Source organism: Notamacropus eugenii, chromosome 7 (assembly GCF_028372415.1).
Source record: "Notamacropus eugenii isolate mMacEug1 chromosome 7, mMacEug1.pri_v2, whole genome shotgun sequence".
NCBI classification, from domain to species: Eukaryota; Metazoa; Chordata; class Mammalia; order Diprotodontia; family Macropodidae; genus Notamacropus; species Notamacropus eugenii.
The window spans coordinates 45934328-45958381 of record NC_092878.1 but is presented as its reverse complement, the minus strand read 5'-3'; the positions used below and the strand labels follow the sequence as shown (position 1 = coordinate 45958381).

At 37.4% G+C, this 24054-nt stretch overlaps 1 protein-coding gene across 16 annotated transcripts in view; it reads left to right on the top strand.

Moving 5' to 3' along the window:
* Positions 1 to 24054, top strand: part of PRKD1 (protein kinase D1) — a 435004-nt gene that overhangs the window by 322428 nt on the left and 88522 nt on the right. For all 16 annotated transcript variants that reach the window (XM_072622711.1, XM_072622712.1, XM_072622718.1 and 13 more), the window contains 4 exons: positions 14713 to 14923; positions 15151 to 15228; positions 17815 to 18019; positions 21081 to 21204. In XM_072622711.1, the coding sequence (XP_072478812.1) occupies positions 14713 to 14923; positions 15151 to 15228; positions 17815 to 18019; positions 21081 to 21204 (618 nt within the window). The remainder of the gene's footprint in view (positions 1 to 14712; positions 14924 to 15150; positions 15229 to 17814; positions 18020 to 21080; positions 21205 to 24054) is intronic.

Below are 24054 nucleotides of genomic sequence, written 5' to 3'. Positions count from 1 at the left end.
CAAAGTGTGTCTTGCAGTCAAAACTACTTTTTGGCTTTACGTTATTCTCTGTTATTTATGTGACCCTTGGGAAGTCACTGAACCTCTCTAAACCTCAGTTTCCTCATTTATAAAAATCTGGACAAAAACAGCACTTATCTTACAGGGTTGTTGTAAGAATCAAATTAGGACATGTACCTAAAGCCCTTTGAAAACCTGGAAGCCCTACATAAATATAAGCTATTACATGGTCATTATCATTAGTATTACTTAATTTGCATATGTGGAAAGATGCAGCATAGCATGTTGGATAAGAGGGAAAGAAAATTGACTTTGGAATCATGATGGCCTAGATTTAAGCCCCTCTTCTGACACATACTGACTGCATGACGCTGAGTGAGTCATTGGATGTTCCACTACCTCAGGTGACTCTTGAAGATTATCAATTGTAGAACAGTTATGGAGGCCCATTGGTAGAGAGGGTTTCCTCAGTGGGAATTTTCTTATACCATCGAAGCCAGACATCTGGAAAAGAGAGCTAGAGACACAGAGACAAAAAGAGACAGAGACACAGAGAAAGCTTGACTTTTCCAGTGCTGAACAGTTATCTATAAAAACCTTGATGACAAACATTTCCATAACATAGTATATTTATACCTCCCTAAAAAAAAATCATGCCTTTATTTCACACTCCGGCAGCACATGACCCTGTCGTTTATTCACTCTCAGATGGAGAGAAAAAATCCCTTTCTACAAGGTTTTGTTTTCTTTGTTTAAGGAGCAGCTTAAAGGAGCACAGAAGTCAGAAATGGCCACCTTGTTAAGGATAGGTATGCCTTGAATCTGCAAATATTCTAGAGAATCCATCCCCCTTGATTCTTTCCTTAAGTAGTAGAGGTTATTTCTTATTTGCATTAAAGAAATGAAGTGATCATTGTCCGGTAATGTCCCTGCACTCAGGGTATATGGATCATTCTCTCTTTTGTAATGGATTATGTACAATAATATGCCCAAAGCTTTCAAAAATTGCTACAAACTTTAAGAAATAATCTATTTCCTGTAAGCCACAGTGTACATCACAGCAGAGCAGGGAGTATACCTTTTTCTTGTCCCACAGCAACCTTTCTCACTGGTATGAAAAGGTGTTGATTAGCTTTTATTTATGCTACATATTTACGATGTCCAACTGAGGAATCACAACTCATTTATTTGGCAGCCTTGGCAGGCAGTTCAAGGAGCACTAAAATGAGAATACGGCATAGTGGCAAAGAATAATCTACAACTCATCAAGCCTCAGATCTTGTGCTCAGTGATTTACAGGGTGTGGAGACAAGAATGTTTCTATAGGAACTTGTTCTCTCAAGGGTCTCCAGACATGTCTATTACTAGCGGAGGTCCAAATGCTTGGAAAATTCCTGGCTTCCCATAGGAGAGGTTTGTCTCTTCATATAAGCACTGTTGAAAGGAAATTATTATTTCATTTTAGTTCACCAAATGGACTCATAGGCTGAGCATCCAAAGCTTTGTTTGTGTGTAAGTGAGTGAGATAATCATTTCCATTTCAGGATGGACTAGGGTTAGATTACACTAAAGGAGGCTAGGTAGCACAGTGGATAGAATACCAGACCTGGAGTCAGAAAGACTCCACTCATTGAATTCAAATCCATCCTCAGACACTATTTGTGTGACCATGGACAAGTCACTTAACCCTGCCTTCCTCAGTTTCCCCATCTGTAAAATGAACTGGAGAAGGAAATGGCCAACCACTTCAGTATCTTTGCCAAAAAAACAAACAAACAAACCCAAAAGGGGTCATGAAGTGAAAAATGACTGTACAGCAACAAGACTATATTAAAGTATTTTCATCTGGAATAATTGAGAGCTGCCTTACAACATTTTTTACTAGTAACTAACACTGTTTATGTTTGTAGGATCGTAGATTTAGAGGTGGAAGGAATCTTAGAAGTTTTTAGTCCCACCCTGTTAAAACTGAGCCACAGTAGATCATAGGAACATTGATTGCTGCAAGGGACTTCAGAAGTCATCTAGTCTGACCCACTGATTTTAAAGGTAGGGAAACTGAGGCCCAATGACTTGCCCAAAGTCACACAGGTTACAGACATGACATAATTGGCCTTTGATCCCATGTCCTCTTACTCCAAATGCAGCAATCTGTCCACTGTTCTTTGCTACTTTACTCTTTGTCAAGTTATATTTAGGCTGAATCAAAGTGCACTTTTTCAGAAATGATTTGACTGAAGTGATGATTTCACTTCACCCGAACATTCCATGTAATTTGCAGTTCTGCAGTACAGTGGATAGAGGTCTGACCTACAGTCTGGAAGACTTGAGTTCAAATGTGGCCACTAGACACTTACTGGTTGTGTAACTCTGGACAAGTCAGCTATCCCTCTTTATCTTAGTTACCTCATCTGTAAATGAGAGAAGAAAGTTACAAAACACTCCAGTATCTTTACCAAGAAATCCCCAAATAGGAGTAATGAAGAATTAGGTATGATAGAAATAGCTAAAAAACAAAGAATTTTGACAGGAATGAAAATATCAATCCCCAGGACGTGAAGTCCCCAGTCCATTACAATGGGAGTGTTTAAGGAAAGAGAAAAGGAGCCATCAGATTCAAATGGCCTTTTAAGTCACCAAACACTCTTAGACCAGATGTCCCTTTCTATGACAGACTAGGATGCCTTAAAGTTACAGAGAATGCTTCAACAGCAAATAATGTTAGTGAAATCCCTTTTTGATCTAGTGAAATCAATTGCTTCAGAAATCTCCCTAGAGCTTATGGCTTTGATTGTGTCAAAGTGCCTGGTTACTTATTCCTTCTAAACACATGTTCATTCTCTACTTCATCTCTCATGATCTTGAAAGGTATGCAGTTGCCCCCAATTTTCAGCCCTAATATGGTCCTGCAAAATGAGGATTGTAGAAGTATGAATTTGACAAATCATGTTTTGTACAAAATTATGTTTATCTTGTCCATCAGTTTGTCTATAAACCAGACAAAAACACGTCGGTAGAATCTTCTTTTAAAGTTTTTCCACAAAAGAATCAAATAACTTTCAGTGCTTCTCTTTTCTACATTATTTTTAATGGATATACTAATTCAGACAACTCCATTTTGACCTGTTAAGCAGGGTATACCTTGTTGGGAAATTCTTACAGGGTCCTGTTAAATGTTTAAACACATGCTGGCAGTTGGAGTTTCCATAATGTAATCTAAGCAATCATTTCCTGGGGAGCTTCCAAAGGTGCTGAGTCATGGATCTGGCTTGCTACCAGGAAAATTTTTTTTTTTTTTTAAAGAATTCCTATTCTCAGAAAAGCAGGACAAGTCACCTCCACAAGTAGATGTTCAATGAATACAGTTCTAACATTGACACAGTGTAGAAACTGACAAGAAAGTGACCAGATAAATCCTGAAAGCTCAAAATCGTAGACTACCCCTTCCTGTCCTGCCAGATTAGTGCCAATGAGTAGGGTGCTGGACCTAGAGCCAGAAAGATCTGAATTCATATTCTGCTGTGGATATTTACCAGCTATGTGTCCTTTGGCAACTTAACCTGTCTATTTCTTAAGCCTGTCTATTTCTCCAAGGTTACTATGAGGATAAAATGAGATAATATTTATAAAGTAATTTGCAAACCTTAAAATATTACAGAAATGATAGCTACTTATTTTATTAATCATTGTCATTATTATTATTTTCCCCTTCCTCCAAATTAAGCTGTGAGATGTGAGATCTTTCTCATAAAGCAATATCCTTCTGATATCTGTACTAGAAAACAAACGCCTTTCTTTTTGTCAAGTGACGACCAAGGAAATCATTAGCTTTCAATTCTGCCTGAGTCATGTTTTATAACTCTTTCAATCCCCAGAAATGTTCTAAACTGGCATTTTGATCCAAACTCTAAAATATTATAACCTTCTCAAGGAAAAAAAGACAATTTACAGCACTGACAGTTCATATGAGAATTAAACTCTTATCATTATCTCTTCGTTTTATACCTACCATTACTGTAGGGAAGGAGCTTTTAAATCTCTAAGTTTGGAGCCAGTTTTCACTCTGAACATAATAATGAAGCAGCTTGCTCTTTTTCCATTCCAAACTATTTCAGTCTTTTCATGTGCTTCTTCCAGTTAAAAACAAAACAAAACGAACAACAAAAAATCAACAGCAATCCACCACCATTTTGTAGATTGTCCAGGTTGCCCAAATGCATCCTGCCAAATTGGAACATTTTGTGTCCAATTCTGCGTCCAATGTGACTAGTTGAAATGAATGCAAATATTGTAAAACTTCATTCATTTGGACTAGCGATTGGGGGAATTCTATCCCAAGTAAGATAAATTTTAAGAAACAATTTTGTTATAATGATACATTTTAGAATGATGGTCTAAGATACAAATGGGGATCAGTCAATCAAATGTGATAAATTCAGGAAGCATTTCAGTTTATGTTAGAAATCTCTAACTTACCTCTGTACATATAATGTTATATCTGATACCATTCCTTTGAATTCATTGTTGTTGTTCATCCTTCATTCAGGAAAGTCATCAGTGACATCACGAGGGTGATGTTTTGACTTCTGTGTGAATTGATTTTAAGTGAGGTAGAGTTGTGCAAAGTTGTCAGCCACACTCTCTCCTTAAGACAAAAGTCAAGATCACTTGTAACTTCCTCTTTAATTTATTAAGCATGTATTAAACATCTCAGTGCAAGGAAAGAGACAGTATGGCTTAAAGGATAGAAAGAAGCCATGTAGATCTGGATTCAAATACCACCTCTTACATATACTGACTGTGCGACTTTAGGCAAGTCACTGAACATCATTATAATCTAGACAACTCTTTAAAAAAGATTCTCATTTGAACAGAAGATGCCAGTCTGTACTGTTTGAGGAAGTTCTCCCCAGGGAGCTCCCTAAAGCAATGAAATCACAATTCTAATCCCCCTCCCTAAGTACAAGGCACTGAGAATACAAAGAGGAGGAGGAAAAGAAGAAGGAAAACTTTATCATTTTAAAGTTTGCAAAGTCCTTTACAAATTTTCTTTTCATTTTATCTTCATAACCTTGGGAGGTGAGGACTGTAATTCTCTCTATTTTGCAGATGAGGAACTGAAAAGAATGTTAAAAATTATAAACTATCTCTCTCCTCAGTGAGCTTATATTCTCCTGGGACATGCTAAGAAATGAACAGATAAGTAAGTGTAAGATAATTTGAGAAGGAGCAGACTGGCTAAAACTACAAACGTAAGGAAAGGCTTCATATGGGTCACACCTGAGGCAATCTCAAAGGATGCTGAGAATTCTGGGGCTGAGGTAAAGAAGGAATGCATTCTATTTTTCTTTTTTCATTAAATTTATTTATTTAACTTTTAACATTCATTATCACAAAATTTTGGGTTACAAATTTTCTCCCCTTTTATCCCCTCCCCCCCCCCAAACACCAAGCATTCTAATTGCCCCTATGACCAATCTGCTCTCTCTTCTATCATCCCTCTCTGCCCTTGTCTCCGTCTTCTCTTTTGTCCTGTAGGGCCAGATAGCTTTCTATACCCCTTTACCTATATTTCTTGTTTCCTAGTGGCAAGAACATGACTCGACAGTTGATCCTAACACTTTGAGTTCCAACTTCTTTACCTCCCTCCCTCTCCACCCCTTCCCTTTGGAAGGCAAGCAATTCAATATAGGCCCAATCTGTGTAGTTTTGCAAATGACTTCCATAATAGTTGTGTTGTATAAGACTAACTATATTTCCCTCCATCCTATCCTGTCCCCCATTACTTCTATTCTCTTTTGATCCTATCCCTCCCCATGAGTGTCGACCTCAAATTGCACCCTCCTCCCCATGCCCTCCCATCTCTCATCCCCCCCACCCTGCTTATCCCCTTATCCCCCACTTTCCTGTATTGTAAGATAGGTTTTCATACCAAAATGAGTGTGCATTTTATTCTTTCCTTTAGTGGAATGTGATGAGAGTAGACTTCATGTTTTTCTCTCACCTCCCCTCTTTATCCCTCCACTAATGAGTCTTTTGCTTGCCTCTTTTATGAGAGATAATTTGCCCCATTCAATTTCTCCCTTTCTCCTCCCAATATATTTCTCTCTCACTGCTTGATTTAATTTTTTTAAGATATGATCCCATCCTCTTCAATTCACTCTGTGCACTCTGTCTCTATGTATGTGTGCATGTGTGCGTGTGTGTGTGTAATCCCACCCAGTACCCAGATACTGAAAAGTTTCAAGAGTTACAAATATTGTCTTTCCATGTAGGAATGTAAACAGTTCAACTTTAGTAAGTCCCTTATGACTTCTCTTTGCTGTTCACCTTTTCATGCTTCTCTTCATTCTTGTGTTTGAAAGGCAAATTTTCTTTTTAGCTCTGGTCTTTTCATCAAGAATGCTTGAAAATCCTCTATTTCATTGAAAGACCAATTTTTCCCCTGAAGTATTATACTCAATTTTGCTGGGTAGGTGATTCTTGGTTTTAGTCCTAGTTCCTTTGATTTCTGGAATATCCTATTCCATGCCCTTCGATCCCTTAATGTAGAGGCTGCTAGATCTTGTGTTATCCTGATTGTATTTCCACAATACTTGAATTGTTTCTTTCTAGCTGCTTGCAATATTTTCTCCTTGACCTGGGAACTCTGGAATTTGGCCACAGTGTTCCTAGGAGTTTCTCTTTTTGGCTCTCTTTCAGGCGGTGTTCTGTGGATTCCTTGAATATTTATTTTGCCCTCTGGTTCTAGAATCTCAGGGCAGTTTTCCTTGATAATTTCATGAAAGATGATGTCTAGGCTCTTTTTTTGATCATGGCTTTCAGGTAGTCCCATAATTTTTAAATTGTTTCTCCTGGATCTATTTTCCAGATCAGTTGTTTTTTCAAGGAGATATTTCACATTATCTTCCATTTTTCCATTCTTTTGGTTTTGTTTTGTGATTTCTTGCTTTCTCATAAAGTCATTAGCCTCCATCTGTGCCATTCTAATTTTGAAAGAACTATTTTCTTCAGTGAGCTTTTGAATCTCCTTTTCCATCTGGCTAATTCTGCTTTTGAAAGCATTCTTCTCCTCATTGGCTTCTTGAACCTCTTTTGCCAATTGAGTTAGCCTATTTTTCAAGGTGTTATTTTCTTCAACATTTTTTTGGGTCTCCTTTAGCAGGGAGCTGATCTGCTGTTCATGCTTTGACTTCATGTCTTTCATTTCTCTTCCCAGCTTTTCCTCCACCTCTCTAACTTGATTTTCAAAATTCTTTTTGAGCTCTTCCATGGCCTGAGCCCATTGAGTGGGCTGGGACACAGAAGCCTTGACTTCTGTGTCTTTGCCTGATGGTAAGCATTGTTCTTCCTCATCAGAAAGGAAGGGAGGAAATGCCTGTTCCCCAAGAAAGTAACCTTCTATAGTCTTATTTCTTTTCCCTTTTCTGGGCATTTTCCCAGCCAGTGACTTGACCTCTGAATATTCTCCTCACACCCACCTCGCCTCCTGATCCTCCCAGCCAGCGTTTGGGGTCTGAGATTCAAATGCTGCTTCCAGCCTCAGGGCTTTTGGCGGGGGCAGGGCTGCTATTCAGTGTGAGATTAAGTTCAGGTGGTCAGGTGGGGCAGGGCCGCCTCTCAGGCTCAGTTCCCTCAGGGGGTTTATGCACAGACCTTCAACAATGGATCCAGGCTCCTGCCTGCTTGGAGAGCCCTGGTCTGCCGCCACCTCTCAGCTTCTGCCTCCCGAGGGGGCCCGAGCCATGGGGGCACCCCACTCCCCTCTCGACCCGCCAAAAAGACTCTCCCACCGACCCCAGTCACCTGTGGGTGGAGGGACTCATGCGGCTGCTGGAGATCCTGTCCCTGAAGCCCGCTTGGATCTGTTCCTCTTGGTGCTGCGGCCGCGGCAGGTCTGGGCTGGGCTCCGTGTCTGCAGCGCAACGGACCCTTTGCAAGAGAAATCTTATCCGCTCCACTGTTCTATGGCCTCACTGCTCCAGAATTCGCTGTGAGTTACTTTATACAGATGTTGTATGGGTTGTGGGTTTGGAGCTATGTGTATGTGCGTCTTTCTACTCCGCCATCTTCAGGAATGCATTCTATTGACCTTAAGCATTTCTGACCACTTTCTTCACCCTTTTTCAGGAAGTCAAGCAAAACTAGGCCAAAGTCTAGTGTATATAACCAACAGTTCTTTCATTTGGTGGCTATATGTAAAAAAAAAGTAGAGATTTTGAAAGCTTGACTTTTTCATATTTGGGGCAAGGATAGTACTTGGATGATTAAATGGATTACTAGGCTAGAGTTATAGGATGACTTAGGTTCCCACATCTGCCACTTAGTAGTTATGTGAATTTGAGTAAGTCAGTTTAACCTTTATGTGCCTCAACAATTCAATAGGACGTATTTTACTAAGTTATAGACTGGTTGCGATCTGAAAAGGCAGATGAAATTTCTGCCATGGAGGTACCACCCTGGAGATGGAAGGGGACAAAAATGAGATTCTTATATTCACATTTTAAAAAAAATTAAACAAGTTCCTTGCAGAAATATTATGATTCAAGATTTATTGAATATAAAACATTTTTATATATCTTAAAAGCACTATAGAAGTGTCATCTCTTATTATAAAGTATAACAATGACCTGCCAGTGAAACAGAAAATGTATTATAGTAGAAGCAATTATCTTGCACAGTGGATAGTCTGTCAAACATGGAATCAGAAAGACCTGAGTTCAAATCCAGTCTCTAACACATATTAGCCATGTGACCCTAAAGTCATTTAACCTTTCTCAGCCTGTAAAATTATATATAAATATATGTATATGTAATTATAAAAATGACATCTTCAAGGATATTGGGACAAAAATGAGATTTGTACAGTACTTTGATCTATTATTAGTACCATTAATAATAACCATAATAAAGTTCTAGAAAATTCCATCTTTGGAATTATCACCAAAATACAGCAGATACCCCATTTCACAAATCATCACAAATAAGGAGGAGATGATAACACTATATTTTGCCCTGGTCAGACCACATCTTGAACACTCTGTTCACTTCTTTGTATTACATTTTTGTAAGGACATTTCTAAGTGGAAGTTTGAGCAAAATGGTGAAGAACTTCATGTCATGTGAAGATAGTTTGAAGGGACTGTATTGGAGAGAAAAGCACTATTTAGACTAGACACAGGGGTTCTTAAACTGGGGTCCTTGAACTTTTTTTAAAAAAAAGTATTTTTTAATCCAATTTTATTTTCAGATTTGAATTCTCTTCTTTCTGTTCCCCCTCCCCCATTGACAGAGAAAACATAAAAACCAAAAATTATTATAAATGTATATTATAAATATATATTATATATAAATATAAATTATATTTGTGCACATAAATAAGAGGGAGACAGGCAAAGATTCAAGCAAAACAGATTCCCACTTTAGCTATCTCCAAAAAGGAAAACAATTGTTTCAGTCTGCACTCGAGTTCATCACTTGTCTATCTGGAGATAAATGGAGTGTTTTATCATGAGTCCTCTAGAATCATGGCTAGTCATTGTGTTGATCATTGACTAAGTCTTTCTGGTTCTCTGTTTTTACAGTATTGGTGTTGTGGTATAAATTGTTCTCCTGGTTCTGATCACATTCATGCAAGTCTCCCCAAATTTCTTTGGGACCATCCTTTTCATCATTTCTTATAGCACAGTAGTATTCTATCTCATTCATATAGGAATATCTAGTGAGGTTTGACTTCACATCTGTGAAAGGGGAAGGCAAAGAAAAGTTGGCTTTTGATAATGGGTAACTGTAAGAATGATCTTCCCTCTGACAGAAGTGGGGAAATCAAGAAGAACTGGTATTAGAGAATTATGTATCATCATCTATTTAGTTCTTTAAGCTATATAGTTATGTAGAAAAAGAGACACTACTTCTATTGTGGTTCAGTACCAGAGTGTCTCCAGTTATCCTGATACATGAAATTCTCATGAAATATCTGAAGTAAAATTTTGATTCATTTTCATTTTAAATATTAATTTATGACATAAAGCACAGGAAAAGGGGGGAGGCATTGTGAAAACAGAGGGACATTTTGTAATAATTTATAATAAATAGATATAATAGATAGATTTTTTTGGCTAATTAAATTAAGCACCTTTTACCACTTTTTGTGTAGGTATGTTTAAGTATGTAACCAATGAACCAAAATAGTATCAGCTAGGGTTAAACAAATAGGTAGTGGAGTGTTCCACTCCAATCTAGATTTCCTGGGTTTTAGCCCTGACTCTTATGTACAACTGACAGTTATCTGTATAACCATAAGTAAGTAACTTAATTTTTTTTACCCTAGTTTTCTCATCTTTTCAATGAGCACAATACTCACTGGCCAGCCTATGTTCAGAGTTGTTATGAATATCAAATGTATTTGAACTCATAAGGAACAATTGTCAAGAAAGGAGGAGATGCTGAGAGAGTGTGATGTCTTAGAAACCAGAGAGTAGAGGGTGTACAGATTGAAGTGGTGGTTATTAGTGATCAGTGCTGTGGATAGGTCAATTGGATTGTGATCAGAGACAGAAAAGAACAACAACATTGGATTTGATAATTAAAAGAGCACTGGATATCTATGTGAACCTATAGGATTATAAATTATGAGCTGGAAGAGGTATTAGAAGTTCATTTTACAGATGAGAAGATAGAGACAGTGATTTATTTACCTATGGTCAGAAAGCTACTATGTGAGGTAGGATTTGAATTCAGATCTTCCTGATTCCAAGTCCAGCACTCAATTTACTATGTAAGCTAGCTGCCTCCTGTAGTTTCAGCAGTTTTGAAGGCAAATGCTAGATCATCAAGAGCAAGCAAAGGAGTAGAGATAACACATTTTTTTCCAGAAAAAGTGGTGATGAAAATGAAGAGATAGATGGAATACTATTTTAAAAGGGTCAAAAAGTAAAGATTTTTATTTTCTTAGGATTCAGAAGACTAATTAGGCTTGAGTGCAGATAGGAAAGAATCAGTAGAGGGAGAGATTAAAGTTGCCAGAGGACACATAAGTAGATGAGAAAAAAATGTGGAAAGATTAAAATGTCTAAATAGTAATCATTTCTGAGAAAGGAGGGAAGGAGGAGAGAATTGATGGTAAGATCAGAGAACAGATACTGATAAATTTGGAGTTATAGAAGATGGAAGTTTAGAGATTCATGTTAGATGACTTCAGACTTCTTGCTGAGGACAATTATGAATGTGGAGGTGGATTGGAGGCTTCAGAAAATTTCAGTTCAATTCAACAAACTATTAAATTATAACTATATACAGTACGATGTTCTAGGAACTAGAGCTCTAAGATAAAAGCAAACCTGTTACTGTCCTCAAGGAGCTTACTTATTATTATACTTAATTACATATATTATGATATGTGAAATATATTATAATAATTACTACATATGTATGTATTATCACATATTAAGAAATAGAACACATCATCAGATAAGTGGGGGGGGGGAGAGCACTAACAACAGGGGCAGTCAGAAAAGGCTTTGTGTGGAAGATGGCACCTGAATTGAGCCTTAAAGGAAGTGAAGGATTTCAAGGTGAGGTTAAGGGTAGGAAGAGGATTAGACCAGTAACTGTGGGAAATGAGACAGGAATCAGTGAATAATGGGGAAGATTCCTGGCAGCCTGAGAAAACTCAGCTGAAGTTGTGCAAAAGAAATTTCTTTTCAATGTAATAAGTACCATATTCTTTCTCCACTGACATTCCACATCATGGAATCAGGGGTTGATATTACACAGCATTGAGGATTACCAAACTGAAAAGAATGAAGGGTCAAGGGCACAACAGATTCTAAGGTGGGGGATTTTTAGTGGTCACTGAAATTACTGATCATGGAATCCCAAGTGGGATGAGAGGCTAGAGCTACCAGATTAGAGGAATTCAAAAGGGTGATTAGAGAAGAGGGGTGGAGAGACCAGAAGTCGTAGTGATTGGAAACAGCAGATTTAGTAAGAGTGAGGGAGTGGGAAGGATGGAAGAAGAAGACTGTAATCACACAGTGATATTTCAGAATTCCCTGTCTTGGAGGGAATGCCATTCCATGTCATGGTAATGTCTAAATTGTGACTATGCTGGTATGTGGAAGAGACATGGAGGTTGTTGCAGATGAGGAGTTTAAGGATTTGTTGGGTCAGGATGGCACTAAGACTCCACCTTTATAGTTGGAGTCATCTCCAGTGATGAAGAGCACAGTCTCATTCATGATCTTGAAAGAAATGATTATTTCACTCGTACATTATTAATCAGTTAGTATCAGGAGGAGAAGAGAATCCAGGCTTTTTTTTTTTCTATTTATTTCCTCATTTTAAAGTCCAGCCTCTCAGAGACATTTCTGACCTTGCCCCCAAATTTACCCCACAGGGACCATCTTTTCTAGATGGAATTCTTAACCCACCATTGTTCATTATTCACTAACTGGGTGGAGGATAGGTCCTTTTGTTTAGATTGCACAAAGAAGGAGTGGTCTGACTTGAGATGAGTCTCTCTTTGTCCATATGATCAGAATCAGGTACCCAACCCCTCATTAGAAAAGGCCTCTTTCTCATTGTAATATTTCTTCTCTCCTTACTTGTTGATTTCCTCTTATTGAGAACACCCACTCTTCCAAGAGTTTGTAGCACCAAGGCAATATTCACAGCACCTAGGGGTGGCCATGAATATGCCAGCGCAGTTCTGAATTGCAAAATACAACAGACTCTCCACGTGGAAGACAGAACCAAAACATTTATTCAGACACCAGAAAGTCGAATCCCAACACCAGAGAGCCAAATACATCATAGCAACAAAGAAATCCATCATAGTAACCAAGAAGTCTACACATATTATCAGGTCTTCTCACAGACAAATGCTCACAATCCTAGCTGCCTGCTTCCTCTGTCTTTCCTAGCTCTGACTAGTCTGACCAACTTCCTCTTAGCTTCACTCTACCTCCACCTCTTCCTATTCCATATGACTTGACTTGTATGACTCAGGCTTCTATGTGACTTAAACAGGTCACATGGGTCTATTAATGGATGGGAAAGATCTTTCCATTAAGAAGCAAAATTACATTAACAATAAGCAAAAATGTATTATCAATACTGTGCTGCGAAGTCTTCATTTTTCATCTTTGTTTTATGAGAGAAAGTCAAATAACCATCATTTTATTAATTATCTGCTGGCTATAATTAATAAAATCAATTGTTAATTACCAGAAACTATGTCTTTCAAACTTTTCATATGTCACAATCTCTGTGCTCTTCCTGTTTGGGGTCTTCTATAAGACCACCACATGGGAGCCACCTAGTGTTCTGGAGTGTTCTAAATGTCAATATTTAGAGGGTACAGCCAGATCCTTTGGGCCATCCACTCATGTCACATAACCTGTCCCCCTCTTCCATTCCTAATGCTCTCTGATGCTAGCCTTTGTATTTAATGTTGTAAAGCAGTTTTTGGTTGGTAATGTGTTGCAGCCTACTCAATCCCCCTCAACGTGCCACCATTGTCCTTTGGGTGATCCATCAAAGATTGTAGTATCCCATCACTTGCAGCCATGAGAGGGCTTGTCAACATGAAGTTTCCTAGAATGCTGCTGGTGGGGTGGGGAGGATAGGTTATAACACTGAACAATATGTATGAATGACTGAGGAAGGTGGGAGAGTGATCTGGAAGTCCATAGAGGATATTAGTGGTCAAGCAGATAGGTTAGTATAAGAAAAGAATGACCATTACAACAGGGAAGTTTATGAAAGGAATAGGACAAAAAAAAATGTCCTAGAAACAGCAGGGGAGCACCAACATTACATTGGTTCATTCCTTTGATGGGAGGGTATGATGAAAGGAACAGTTTTGTGATGTCTACTGTCTTCACAGAAAAGCCAGGTTTCTATCCAAATTAGGAGTTGGAAAAGGAATTTAAGGAAAAGATCTAGGATGAAGGAGGATTTGTGTAAAATAGAGGCAGAGCATTCCAAAGGTCTTGGGAAATGGGCATAAGTAATGGAGAGATAAGGGAGAAATGGATTCGGAAAGGAGTAACCTCATATTTGCAAGAAAAAACAGAGGCAACTTGTTGTAATGGAGTCAGGAAAATCCTGGACTTGATCTCACAAAATTCACTAGGATTTATTTATCTGTTAAGTGTTAGTTACAATTTGGTGTAGGGCATTTCCGTACCAAGAGTTCCCTAGACTGAGGAAATCATAGGCTAATAATTCAAGTTTTCATAAATTTATACAAAACATACCCAGAAGTAATTCTCAAATCTCTTTTGAGGTTTTTTTGGCTATTTATCATTTTAATAATGAGCAAATTGAAATGCAATAATTTACTCAGTGGTACAGAGAGTGTCAGACTGAGTGGCATCAGAGTAAGACTATAAGCACAACCTAACAATTCAATTTCCTTATTTCTGTCATGCTTAATTTGTTTTCTCTCTGACATGTAAGCCTTTAAAAGGGATTTTTAACTATTTCTAACTCATATTTTAAATTCCTAGGATTTTGAAACAAAATGTCCTTTTCTTCAGACCTCTTATTATAAGTCTAGAAAATTGTTTCTTAGTTAATTCTTTTACTGTAAGAAATAAAGTAGGAAAAAAAAAGTTGAAGCTAAAAGTAAAGAGACTTTTACATTACATTCACAAGCATTGTGACCTTCTGGGATCTTTTATTGTTTACTTCTCTAATTATTTATAGCAAAAGTCACCATCAGAATCCTTTCTTGGCCGAGAGAAGAGATCCAATTCTCAGTCATATATTGGACGACCAATTGAGCTTGACAAGATCTTGCTGTCCAAGGTTAAAGTACCTCACACATTTGTCATCCACTCCTACACACGGCCAACAGTATGCCAGTACTGCAAGAAGCTTCTCAAAGGGCTTTTCAGACAGGGCCTACAGTGTAAAGGTAAGGAAGCCATTATTTTTGGACTGATTTCTCAAGGTAAATAAGATTCAAAAATCTGAGTTTGTTTGTCAATTAAACTCTGAGTACTTCAGCTGTCCATCAGTCTGAAATTAGTCAATAAGCATCGGGTGCTTACTATTTGCCAGGCATGGCAAAATGCATGTTTTTTTTGTTACACAGAGTCTTCTCCAGTGCGTGAGTCTATTTATTTCTGTCATTCTGATCAGATTGTAGGTTCAACTGTCACAAGCGCTGTGCACCCAAAGTACCAAACAACTGCCTGGGTGAAGTCGCCATTAATGGAGGTAGGTGGAAGGGATCCATTCTTCTTGGGCTCTGCAAGTGAATAAATGTTGTGTCTCCAGTTCTTCCCTGCTAGGTAAAGAGAATCATTTACTGAGTGATCTTTCTCCTCCCACATCTAAATTCTCTGATCTCCATAATGTGAAGTATTGCTTGGGCTTGGCATTTCCAACTCAACTGAGCACATGCCAGGAAAGTATTCATTTCAGTGCATTAAGTTTCAACAAAAAAGGCCACAAGTCCTCGAATATTAGAGAATACAGTGCAGCTATTGATGTTTTAATGGTGGTCTTAAATGCTAATTTACTAATGAGCTTTCACATCTCTCCTGGATCAGAACCCTGTTCAGTCTGATCGGTAATGTAAGGGCCAGGATTGCCTACACACTACAGTTATTGATCTGCCCCTTCCCTCACCCAGTTGTTTCTCCCACAGAGATAATACACTCGATAGTCTTCCCAAGAGAAAAGTGGATATGCTATTAACCACAGACAAATAATCATCATGCTTTTCCCACACCTCCATGGGGTTAGCTCAATTTGAATGGAACACATGAACATGTTAACAAATTTTATAAATGTGTGTATGTATATGTATATGTATATTCTCTCAGAGATTCTTAATTTAGGGATTGTGAATGTATTTTTTAAAATTATTTTTATATCTTATTTTAATATGTGGTTTCCTTTGTAATCCTATGTATTTTATTTTATTCATTTAAAAACATTATTCTGAGGAGTCTGTCGGTTTCACTCAACTGCCAAAGGAAGTACTGATACAAAAAAAGTGAAGAATGCTTGCTCAGACTTCATCAGAACAAAATGAGGTTTTCTTTTTTTGGGGTGAATTTATTTATTTACTTTTACTTTTCAACATTCACTTTTGAGTTCTAAATTTTTTCCCCTTTCCTCTCCTCCCCCCCCCAAGATGATGTGCAATCTCATATAGGCTATATATGTACATTCATATTGAACATATTTTCACATCAGTCATGTTGTAAAGAAGAATGGGAGAAACCAATAAAATGGGATTTTCAGGGGGTCCATTAAAAAAAATCATCCTTTTGAACTTCCTTTTAGAACTTAGAATATGGCTTAAAAAAATATGAAGGAAGATAGCATGGTAGAGTAACAAGTACTCTACCTCAAGTCATAGGATTTTGATTCAAATCCCACCTCTGACATTTCCTGACTGAATGATCTTGGTCAAGTCCCTTAACTTCCTTGACCCTTAGGTTTCTGTCTTTATAGGAGGGAGTTGGTCTAAATGACTTCTGATTTCTATTCCAGCTTTAAATCCTTGATCATCTGTTCATTTGTGATCAAATACAGATCACTCACTCTCAAGAAGAAGAAAAAAAACCCTAAATTTTCTTTCCAGAAATTCCCATACCGTGCAGTTAGTCCTCCGGATAGGACTTCCCACCAACAAGTTTGCTAAAACAGTAAAGTATTTTGTGACCATGGGTAGGTTTTGATTCTGTGTTCTAGCTCATAAGAGTAACAAAATAATGTCCAAAACATGATAGGGGAAATGGGTTCAGTGTTTTAAAGATTATAAGAATTCCTTGAGGTATAGGGAAAGATATGGTTCCTTTACTTGGAAGGTCTCCATTACTTGGAGACTCCAAGACCTCCTTAACTTGGAGACAAATTTATTTTACCTGGAAGGAAAAGGTGGGAGTAGTTCTCCAAGAAAACATTCCAGTGTTGCCTTTTGGCATTTAGTTCTCTGAATTAACTGCCAAAATTGAGAGGCTGGCAATTTTCCCACTTCCTATGGTGTGATGTTGACTCCGTGTCAAGCATAGTGAATATCAGCGTAGGTTTGACAGCTACAACTGTGGGAGAACAGAGCAATTTCAGAGATGCTGTTAGTTGCTTTGAAAATGTTATTTCCCAAACTGAAAAATCTGGTAAACTCTCAGTTTACCTACTTTTTTGTAGCATGGCAGACTGGTGTTCTGAATCAATCAATTTCTAATTTTAAAATAAATACTTTACATTACTATCTAATGATAATGTATTATTTTCATCAACCATTAGATATATGGGACTAGTTATTTTACATTTTGAATATGTCAGAAATTTAAAGGTAGTTTCTTAAATGATCTCTTTCTTCTTAGAAATAGCTATTAAAAAGTATCAGCAGCATCAAATAATGAATCTGATTGTCCTTCCCACTGGGTAACATGGTATACAAAAATACTCCGGGATCCGCTGTGTACTTCTGCTTGTCAGAATAGACAAAGGAGAATTGGATCTAGTGTTGTGTTAAGTGACCTCCTGTCCTTTTTTGTCTGCTGTCACCGTTACAAATGGCACATTTTCCCTATTCTTCCTATGGCCCACCATATCAGTAAGCCAAGGCAACTCAAGCATGTGCTATTGGAAAAACAAACAAATAGACATTAAGTTCTCCCATAGACAGAGATTCCCAGGAAAATAAGTAAAGGAGAATAGGGAACTACTTATAAATATCTTTTAGAATTACTAATTGAGTTTCATTTGGCATGCTCAATTTTATTTTAGCCCCTGGCCCCATGGGTCAATGTTTATTTTCATGGTTGACTTAATCCAATTTTACAGATTTGCTTAGCCCTGGGGCAGAGTCTGATGTGGTCATGGAAGAAGGAAGTGATGACAATGATAGTGAAAGAAATAGTGGCCTCATGGATGACATGGAGGAATCAATGGTCCAGGATTCTGAGACATCCATGACAGGATGTCACAGTGATAATGGGGATGTACAGGACCTGGATCAAGACCATGATGATTCAAACCGAATGATCAGGTAAGAAGCTCTCAGACTCCTTCCTAACAGAGTACTGTTTCAGAGTAAAACAGTAGAATCAGAAGTTTTATAAACTCTTCTCTCGAAGCTATTTTAAAGTTATTAATAGATCTGGAATTGTGTAAAGGGCCAACAATGGAGTCAGAAAGAGCCTTTGATATATATTAGCTACAGAGCTTGGGCAAGTTACTTAACTTTTAGTAACCTAGGCAACTGAAGACTAAATTATAGGAGAAATGGTAATCTACATCAGTGAAATGAGTTTTCACGCTGAGAGTTCCTCGTAAGTCTGAAACCCAGGTCTTCCTCTTTCCTCAAGTTTTGTTTTTTACATGTACCGAGTTGGTTCAGTGGATAGAGTGCCAAGCCTGGAGTCAAGAAGACTGAAGATGAAATCTGGCCTCAGACACTCACTAGCCATGAGACCCTGGGCAAGTCACTTAACCTCTATTTCCCTCAGTTTACTCATCTGTAAAATGGGGATGATAATAATAGCAGTTGCTTCCCAAAGTTGCTGTGAATATCAAATGAAATAAGAATTATGAAGTGCTAAGCACAGTGCCTGTCACATTAGAAGCATTATATAAAAGTTAGTTAGCTATTAAAATAATTTACCCTGTTGACATATTTGTGAAATAGTTGTATACTGTGATTGGGAAATCTAGTCTGGATTCTTTTTTCCCAATAATGTCTTTGAATTCAGTTAAAATATCAAATACTTATTAAGCCCTCCTGGGTTCAGAGCATTGTGCTAAGTTCTGGGAGAGACTGGGAGAGATCTGATCAGTAAGATGTGGTCCTTTTCTTTGTGGGACTGAAACATCTGTTTGAGGGATTAGACAACAACTCTGTTATACTAAAAAGTTCCAACATCAGTCTGACAGTTAGAAAACAACTTTTCATAGATTGTGGAATGCTCTGTGCCCATTTGCTTCCAAAAGTTTCCTCAAAATTTATTAGCTACAAGATTACCTAACATCTATTGAAAACTCTCTCTCTAGAGACACAAACGTATGGTATCTGCTTTTTCAATATTCTTACAAGATCTGTATTATCAATGAATACTGTTACAAATATGAGCAGTACCACTGTGTTATTTTATCTATCACTATAATTTCATATTTGTAAACAACGATTCCAAAGGATTGACTAGTTATCTTCCCTGATGAAAATACTAATATTTTATGTATCCCAACAATTTTCTTCTATTGTAGAAAGCAGTTGTTTTATTCACTTGTTGTACAAGTCTTCTCAGAATCAGATGTACAAGAAGAATAGCAGGATAAGAGCTTATCCCAACATCATTTCTATCTACTCAAATCAATGTAAAAATAATATCAAAAAGAATTGTAATAGTAGTAGCGACTTAGTGTTTACAAAAACTTTCCCCTTAACCACTTTGTGAGGTCGTAGTATAAGGATTGTTATCTGCATTTTACAGATGAAGAAAGTTTAAGTGATTTGCCTACATATAATCTGTTTATTATAAAAATTTTGTTCCTCTTTGCTAATTGAACAAATTCATTCATTGCCAAATTCAATTAAAATCAGCAGCATTTATGAGCCCACTGTATGTGTTTGATTCCAGGGAATACAAAGACAAAACAAAATCTTTGCCTTTAAGGCCCTATTCAATTGAAAATTAAATATGTGTACAGATAAAGAATGCAAAGTAATTTCAGGAAAAAAGAGAAATAGCTACTGGAATCAAGAAAAGACTTGTTTATAAGAGCACCTGAGAGGAGCCTGGAAATCAGGGATTTAAGAGACAAAGGGGGAGAGGGTGTGTGTGTGTGTGTGTGTGTGTGTGTGTGTGTGTGTGTGTGTGTGTGTGTGTGTGTGTGTGTGTGCGTGTGTGTGAGAGAGAGAGAGAGAGAGAAGAAGAAAGGGAGAAAGAGAGAGAGAGAGAGGAAGAGAGAGAGAAAAAGAGAGAGAGAGAAAGAGGGGGGGAAGGGGCAAAGAATTGAAGGATTCCTATATAAAATTACATTAATAAAATTCTTAGAACCCACCAACAATTGCCAAAAAATCCATTAACACAACTTGTCTGGTTATTTTTACGTACTAGGAGAGATCTGTCCCCTGGCCATCTGTCGCTTAAATGCATGCATGCCTTTAGTAACTATGGCCTCTGGGAAAGACAAACTAAAAGAATCAAAACAAATCTATCACAAGGACTGGAAAAACAACTCAGAAATTCAAACTTGAGTCTCCTGACATTTAGTCCCATAGGACACTGGTCAATCAGTGTCTTTAAGGATCAGTTACCTCATTTGGAAATGAGGGATTTAGACTAAGTCATCTCTAAGGTCTTTCTAGCTTTACTATTCTGTGATCTGGAACCTATCAACAGGGAGTCTGTTGCATCATTCTCATATATAAAGGACATCACATTTCTAGTAGGAGGCATTCATTTCAAAATAGATCCACATTCCAGTTAACAAGCTTAGATAGTGTAAAATATAAACAGATTAGATATATCCTGAAATAGCTCATAAAGATGTTAATATCTCTGCATAGAGGGATAGGGTTTAGACATTTGATTTCATTGATACTGAGAGATCCAGGGTACAGGAACTCCTACTGGCAGGCTGGCACCTTTTCTGAAATTTATATTCTTAGAGAGTTTCCTGGAGCAGTGAGAGATGATTAAGAAACTTCACCAAGGCTACACAGATAGGATTTGTCAAAGATGGGACATGAACTCAGGTCTTCAGACAGAGCTACATACTTATGTATGTATCTAAATATTGTGCCCCTGCCCCAAGACAGTAATATGGTAAGCCCACAATTCAAGTATTTGTTAATTGTTCATTAGTTTTAATATGCAGATATGAAGTCAGTCCGAGCCTTCAGTGTGATCTACCTGGTCAATTTCAACCACCTAGTTTTGCTTTAGTGGGAACTATAGTTTCTACTATGTTAGTAGTTCATTTCTGAAAAAGATACATATGTATTTATATTTGTGTATTCATAAATGTATATATGTATATCTTTGAGTAAGAAATGTGTCTGTATGTGAAAACATGTCTTCCCTAAAATATTTTTACTTTTCTCCAAGCCCATCAACCAGTAACAATATTCCTCTCATGAGAGTGGTTCAGTCTGTCAAACATACAAAAAGAAAAAGCAGCACAGTGATGAAGGAAGGATGGATGGTTCACTACACAAGTAAAGACACACTGGTAAGAATCCCAGTGAGCAGAGCCTTCTCTTTTCAACCTGGTCCTAATTATCTAAGTTGCAACTGTATAAATGATGCTTGATGCTCAACGTCTTAGCCACAGGAAGTGAACCTCGACCTACCTGTCAGGAGAGAATTAGTTTAAACACGTAGCTAATGTGTAGGTGTCAGATACAGTCGAAAAAGCAATTGTATTAGGAAAAAAATGTGGAAAGAAGTTACCAGAAAACAAGATCATTTATTCTCTTGCTTAAGATGTTCTGCAAAACAGCTCTAACTTTTGCCTGTCAATTTTCTGGCAGTCATAAAAGCCACTGTATGTGCTTAAGGTACACTCCTACATGTTCCAGGATTTTAAATGAAACATGACATATTAGAAAGGATAAGAATGTAGTTAAACCCACCTGTGCACTTCCTGAATCTTTAATGTGTTATTTTGCTGTTTGACCAGATCTATAGAGTAACAGTCCTCTATGTAATTGTTTTATTGATCAGAGGAACAGTTACCACCCACCTATTCTTAGATACTTCAGTTTATTTCATAACTTTGATTTTCTTGCATTCCTAACAGAATATGAGTGATAATTAGATTAACTTCTCAAAGAGCAGTTAATAAGTGACCATTTATTGATCAGTCAATTGTTCAGTAACATACTGTCGGGTGACAGTTCGTCAATTGCTCAGTAACATACTGTTGGGTGACAGTTCGTCAATTGCTCAGTAACGTACTGTTGGGTGACAGTTCAAATCTGCCATTTGACCAAAGTAGAAAACTCCTAGTGGGGGGAGGGGGAGAGAAATCTAGCGTATAGCAGTTAGAACTCCAACCCAGATCTCCCTAACTCCCAGACTATGTTGCTTTCTTTCCACTAGTAAACACTGTCTCTCAATCTACTGTTAATATTTTCCAAAAATAAACTTAAATAATCTGATCATCTGTGGAAAGAGACTTAAGAAATGTCAATCCCAATTGAAAATCTCAGGATTAATCATATTACAATATTATTCATTATATTTGATATTCTCTTCCTTCTTGTCCTTAAGAGTTTTAAAAAAGTTAACACATTTAGCCAATTAAGGTTTGAACATAAATTGGACTTTTTCTTTTTAATGCTCTTTAGACTAAGAGCTAGTATATCACAGGGCATAGTAGGCGGACCTTACCCAGGTGAGGAAAATCTTGGTTTAAATTTTGCCTCTCACATACTAGCTATGTGGCCCTGGGTAAGCACTTACCCTTTCAAGACCTTAAGCTACACTAGACTACTCTAATTTACAGAAGAGTTTTTGAGGTGTATCACTTCAGAGTTTTCCATAAAATGAGAAGAGTTCCAGATGCAAAAATGGCCATTAGAACCACTTTTAATTCTGCTCTAAATCTGATTCTATATTACCATCAATTCTGCTCAGAATTATTTTTCTACCTTGAAAACTCCTGGCTTATTGGTGTGTATCATAACGCACCAAGTAATCTCAAGGAGAGGTTGCAGCATGAAGATCTAAATCGATTTAGATCAGTCGATTGTGGAAAATGCCAAATGTGGCAGAAACTAAAAAAACATCATAGAAAATGAACATGACTCTTTCTGAAAGGGGAGGAAACAACCAATTACTAATTTGGATTTTAGGATCAGCTGTTTATGTGTGGTCAGGTCATCTGCTGGTTACAACAAAGGGCAAAATCAGTCTCAAAATGGCAGGAGTGGGGGGATGTATGAGAGGAGAAAATATCTCATTGTAATAGTACCAGTATGATTTATTTAAGGAGACTGTTGACTATCAAATGTAGAAATGAAGAAAAAAATATTGACACTGATTTTCACCATTTCTTAGAGAATTTTAACTTAAGTAAAAATAAGCTTCACAATGTAAAGACCAAAAAGAAACCTAAACTACTGCTGTCAGCATCTGAGCACCTAGCAAAGAGGAGAGGCATGGAAGCCAAGGACAACTGGTCTGTAACATGATCTCATTTATACATGGAAGGATGACAAGATGATGGAAAAAACAGTAAAAAAGTAATGGAGGGGAAAACAAGCCTATAGAAAGCTAGCTGAAATATCAAAGCTGTATCTTCTCATATGAAATATGCTTCACATCAATAATAATAGGAGAAATGTAAATTAAAATTGCTCAACTTTCACCTCATACCCAGAAAATTAATGATAGCCAAAAAAAAGGGAACTAGCAGTGCTGGAGGGACTTTGAAAAGGCACAAGAGTATAGCATTGGTAAGTTGTGAATTGATCTCTTCTAGAATGGAATGGAATTATTCTGGAAAAAAAAACTTAAGAATTATGCAATAAAAATAACTATTAATAGCTTTTTAGTCAGAAAGCCTATTTCTTCATCCAGGTCCTAGAACCCAAGGAGTTCATAGACAGGGGAAAACAAGATTCTGTAAACAGCAAAGGATTTATGGCAGACTTGTTCATTGTATGCTTCAGTCATTTTTCAATTGTGCCCAACTTGTCATGACCCCATTTGGAGTTTTCTTGCAAAGATACTGGAGTGGTTTACCTTTTCCTTCTCTAGCTCATTTTACAGATCAGGAAACTGAGGCAAACAGAGTTGAGTGACTTGCCCAGGATGACACAGCTAGGAAGTGTCAGAGGTCAGAGTTGGACTCAAAGAGATGTCTTTCTGACTCCAGGACTGCACCACTTAGCTATTTATAGCAGCACTTTTATGTAGTAGTAAGTACTAGAAACAAAGTGAGTACCAATTGATTAGTGACTGGGCTGTCCCAACTCTGGTATTTGAGTGTAATAGATTATTCCTACTATGCAATAAGAAATAAGAATTATAAGAAATTCAGAAAAACAAGGTGAGATTTGTATGAACTGATACA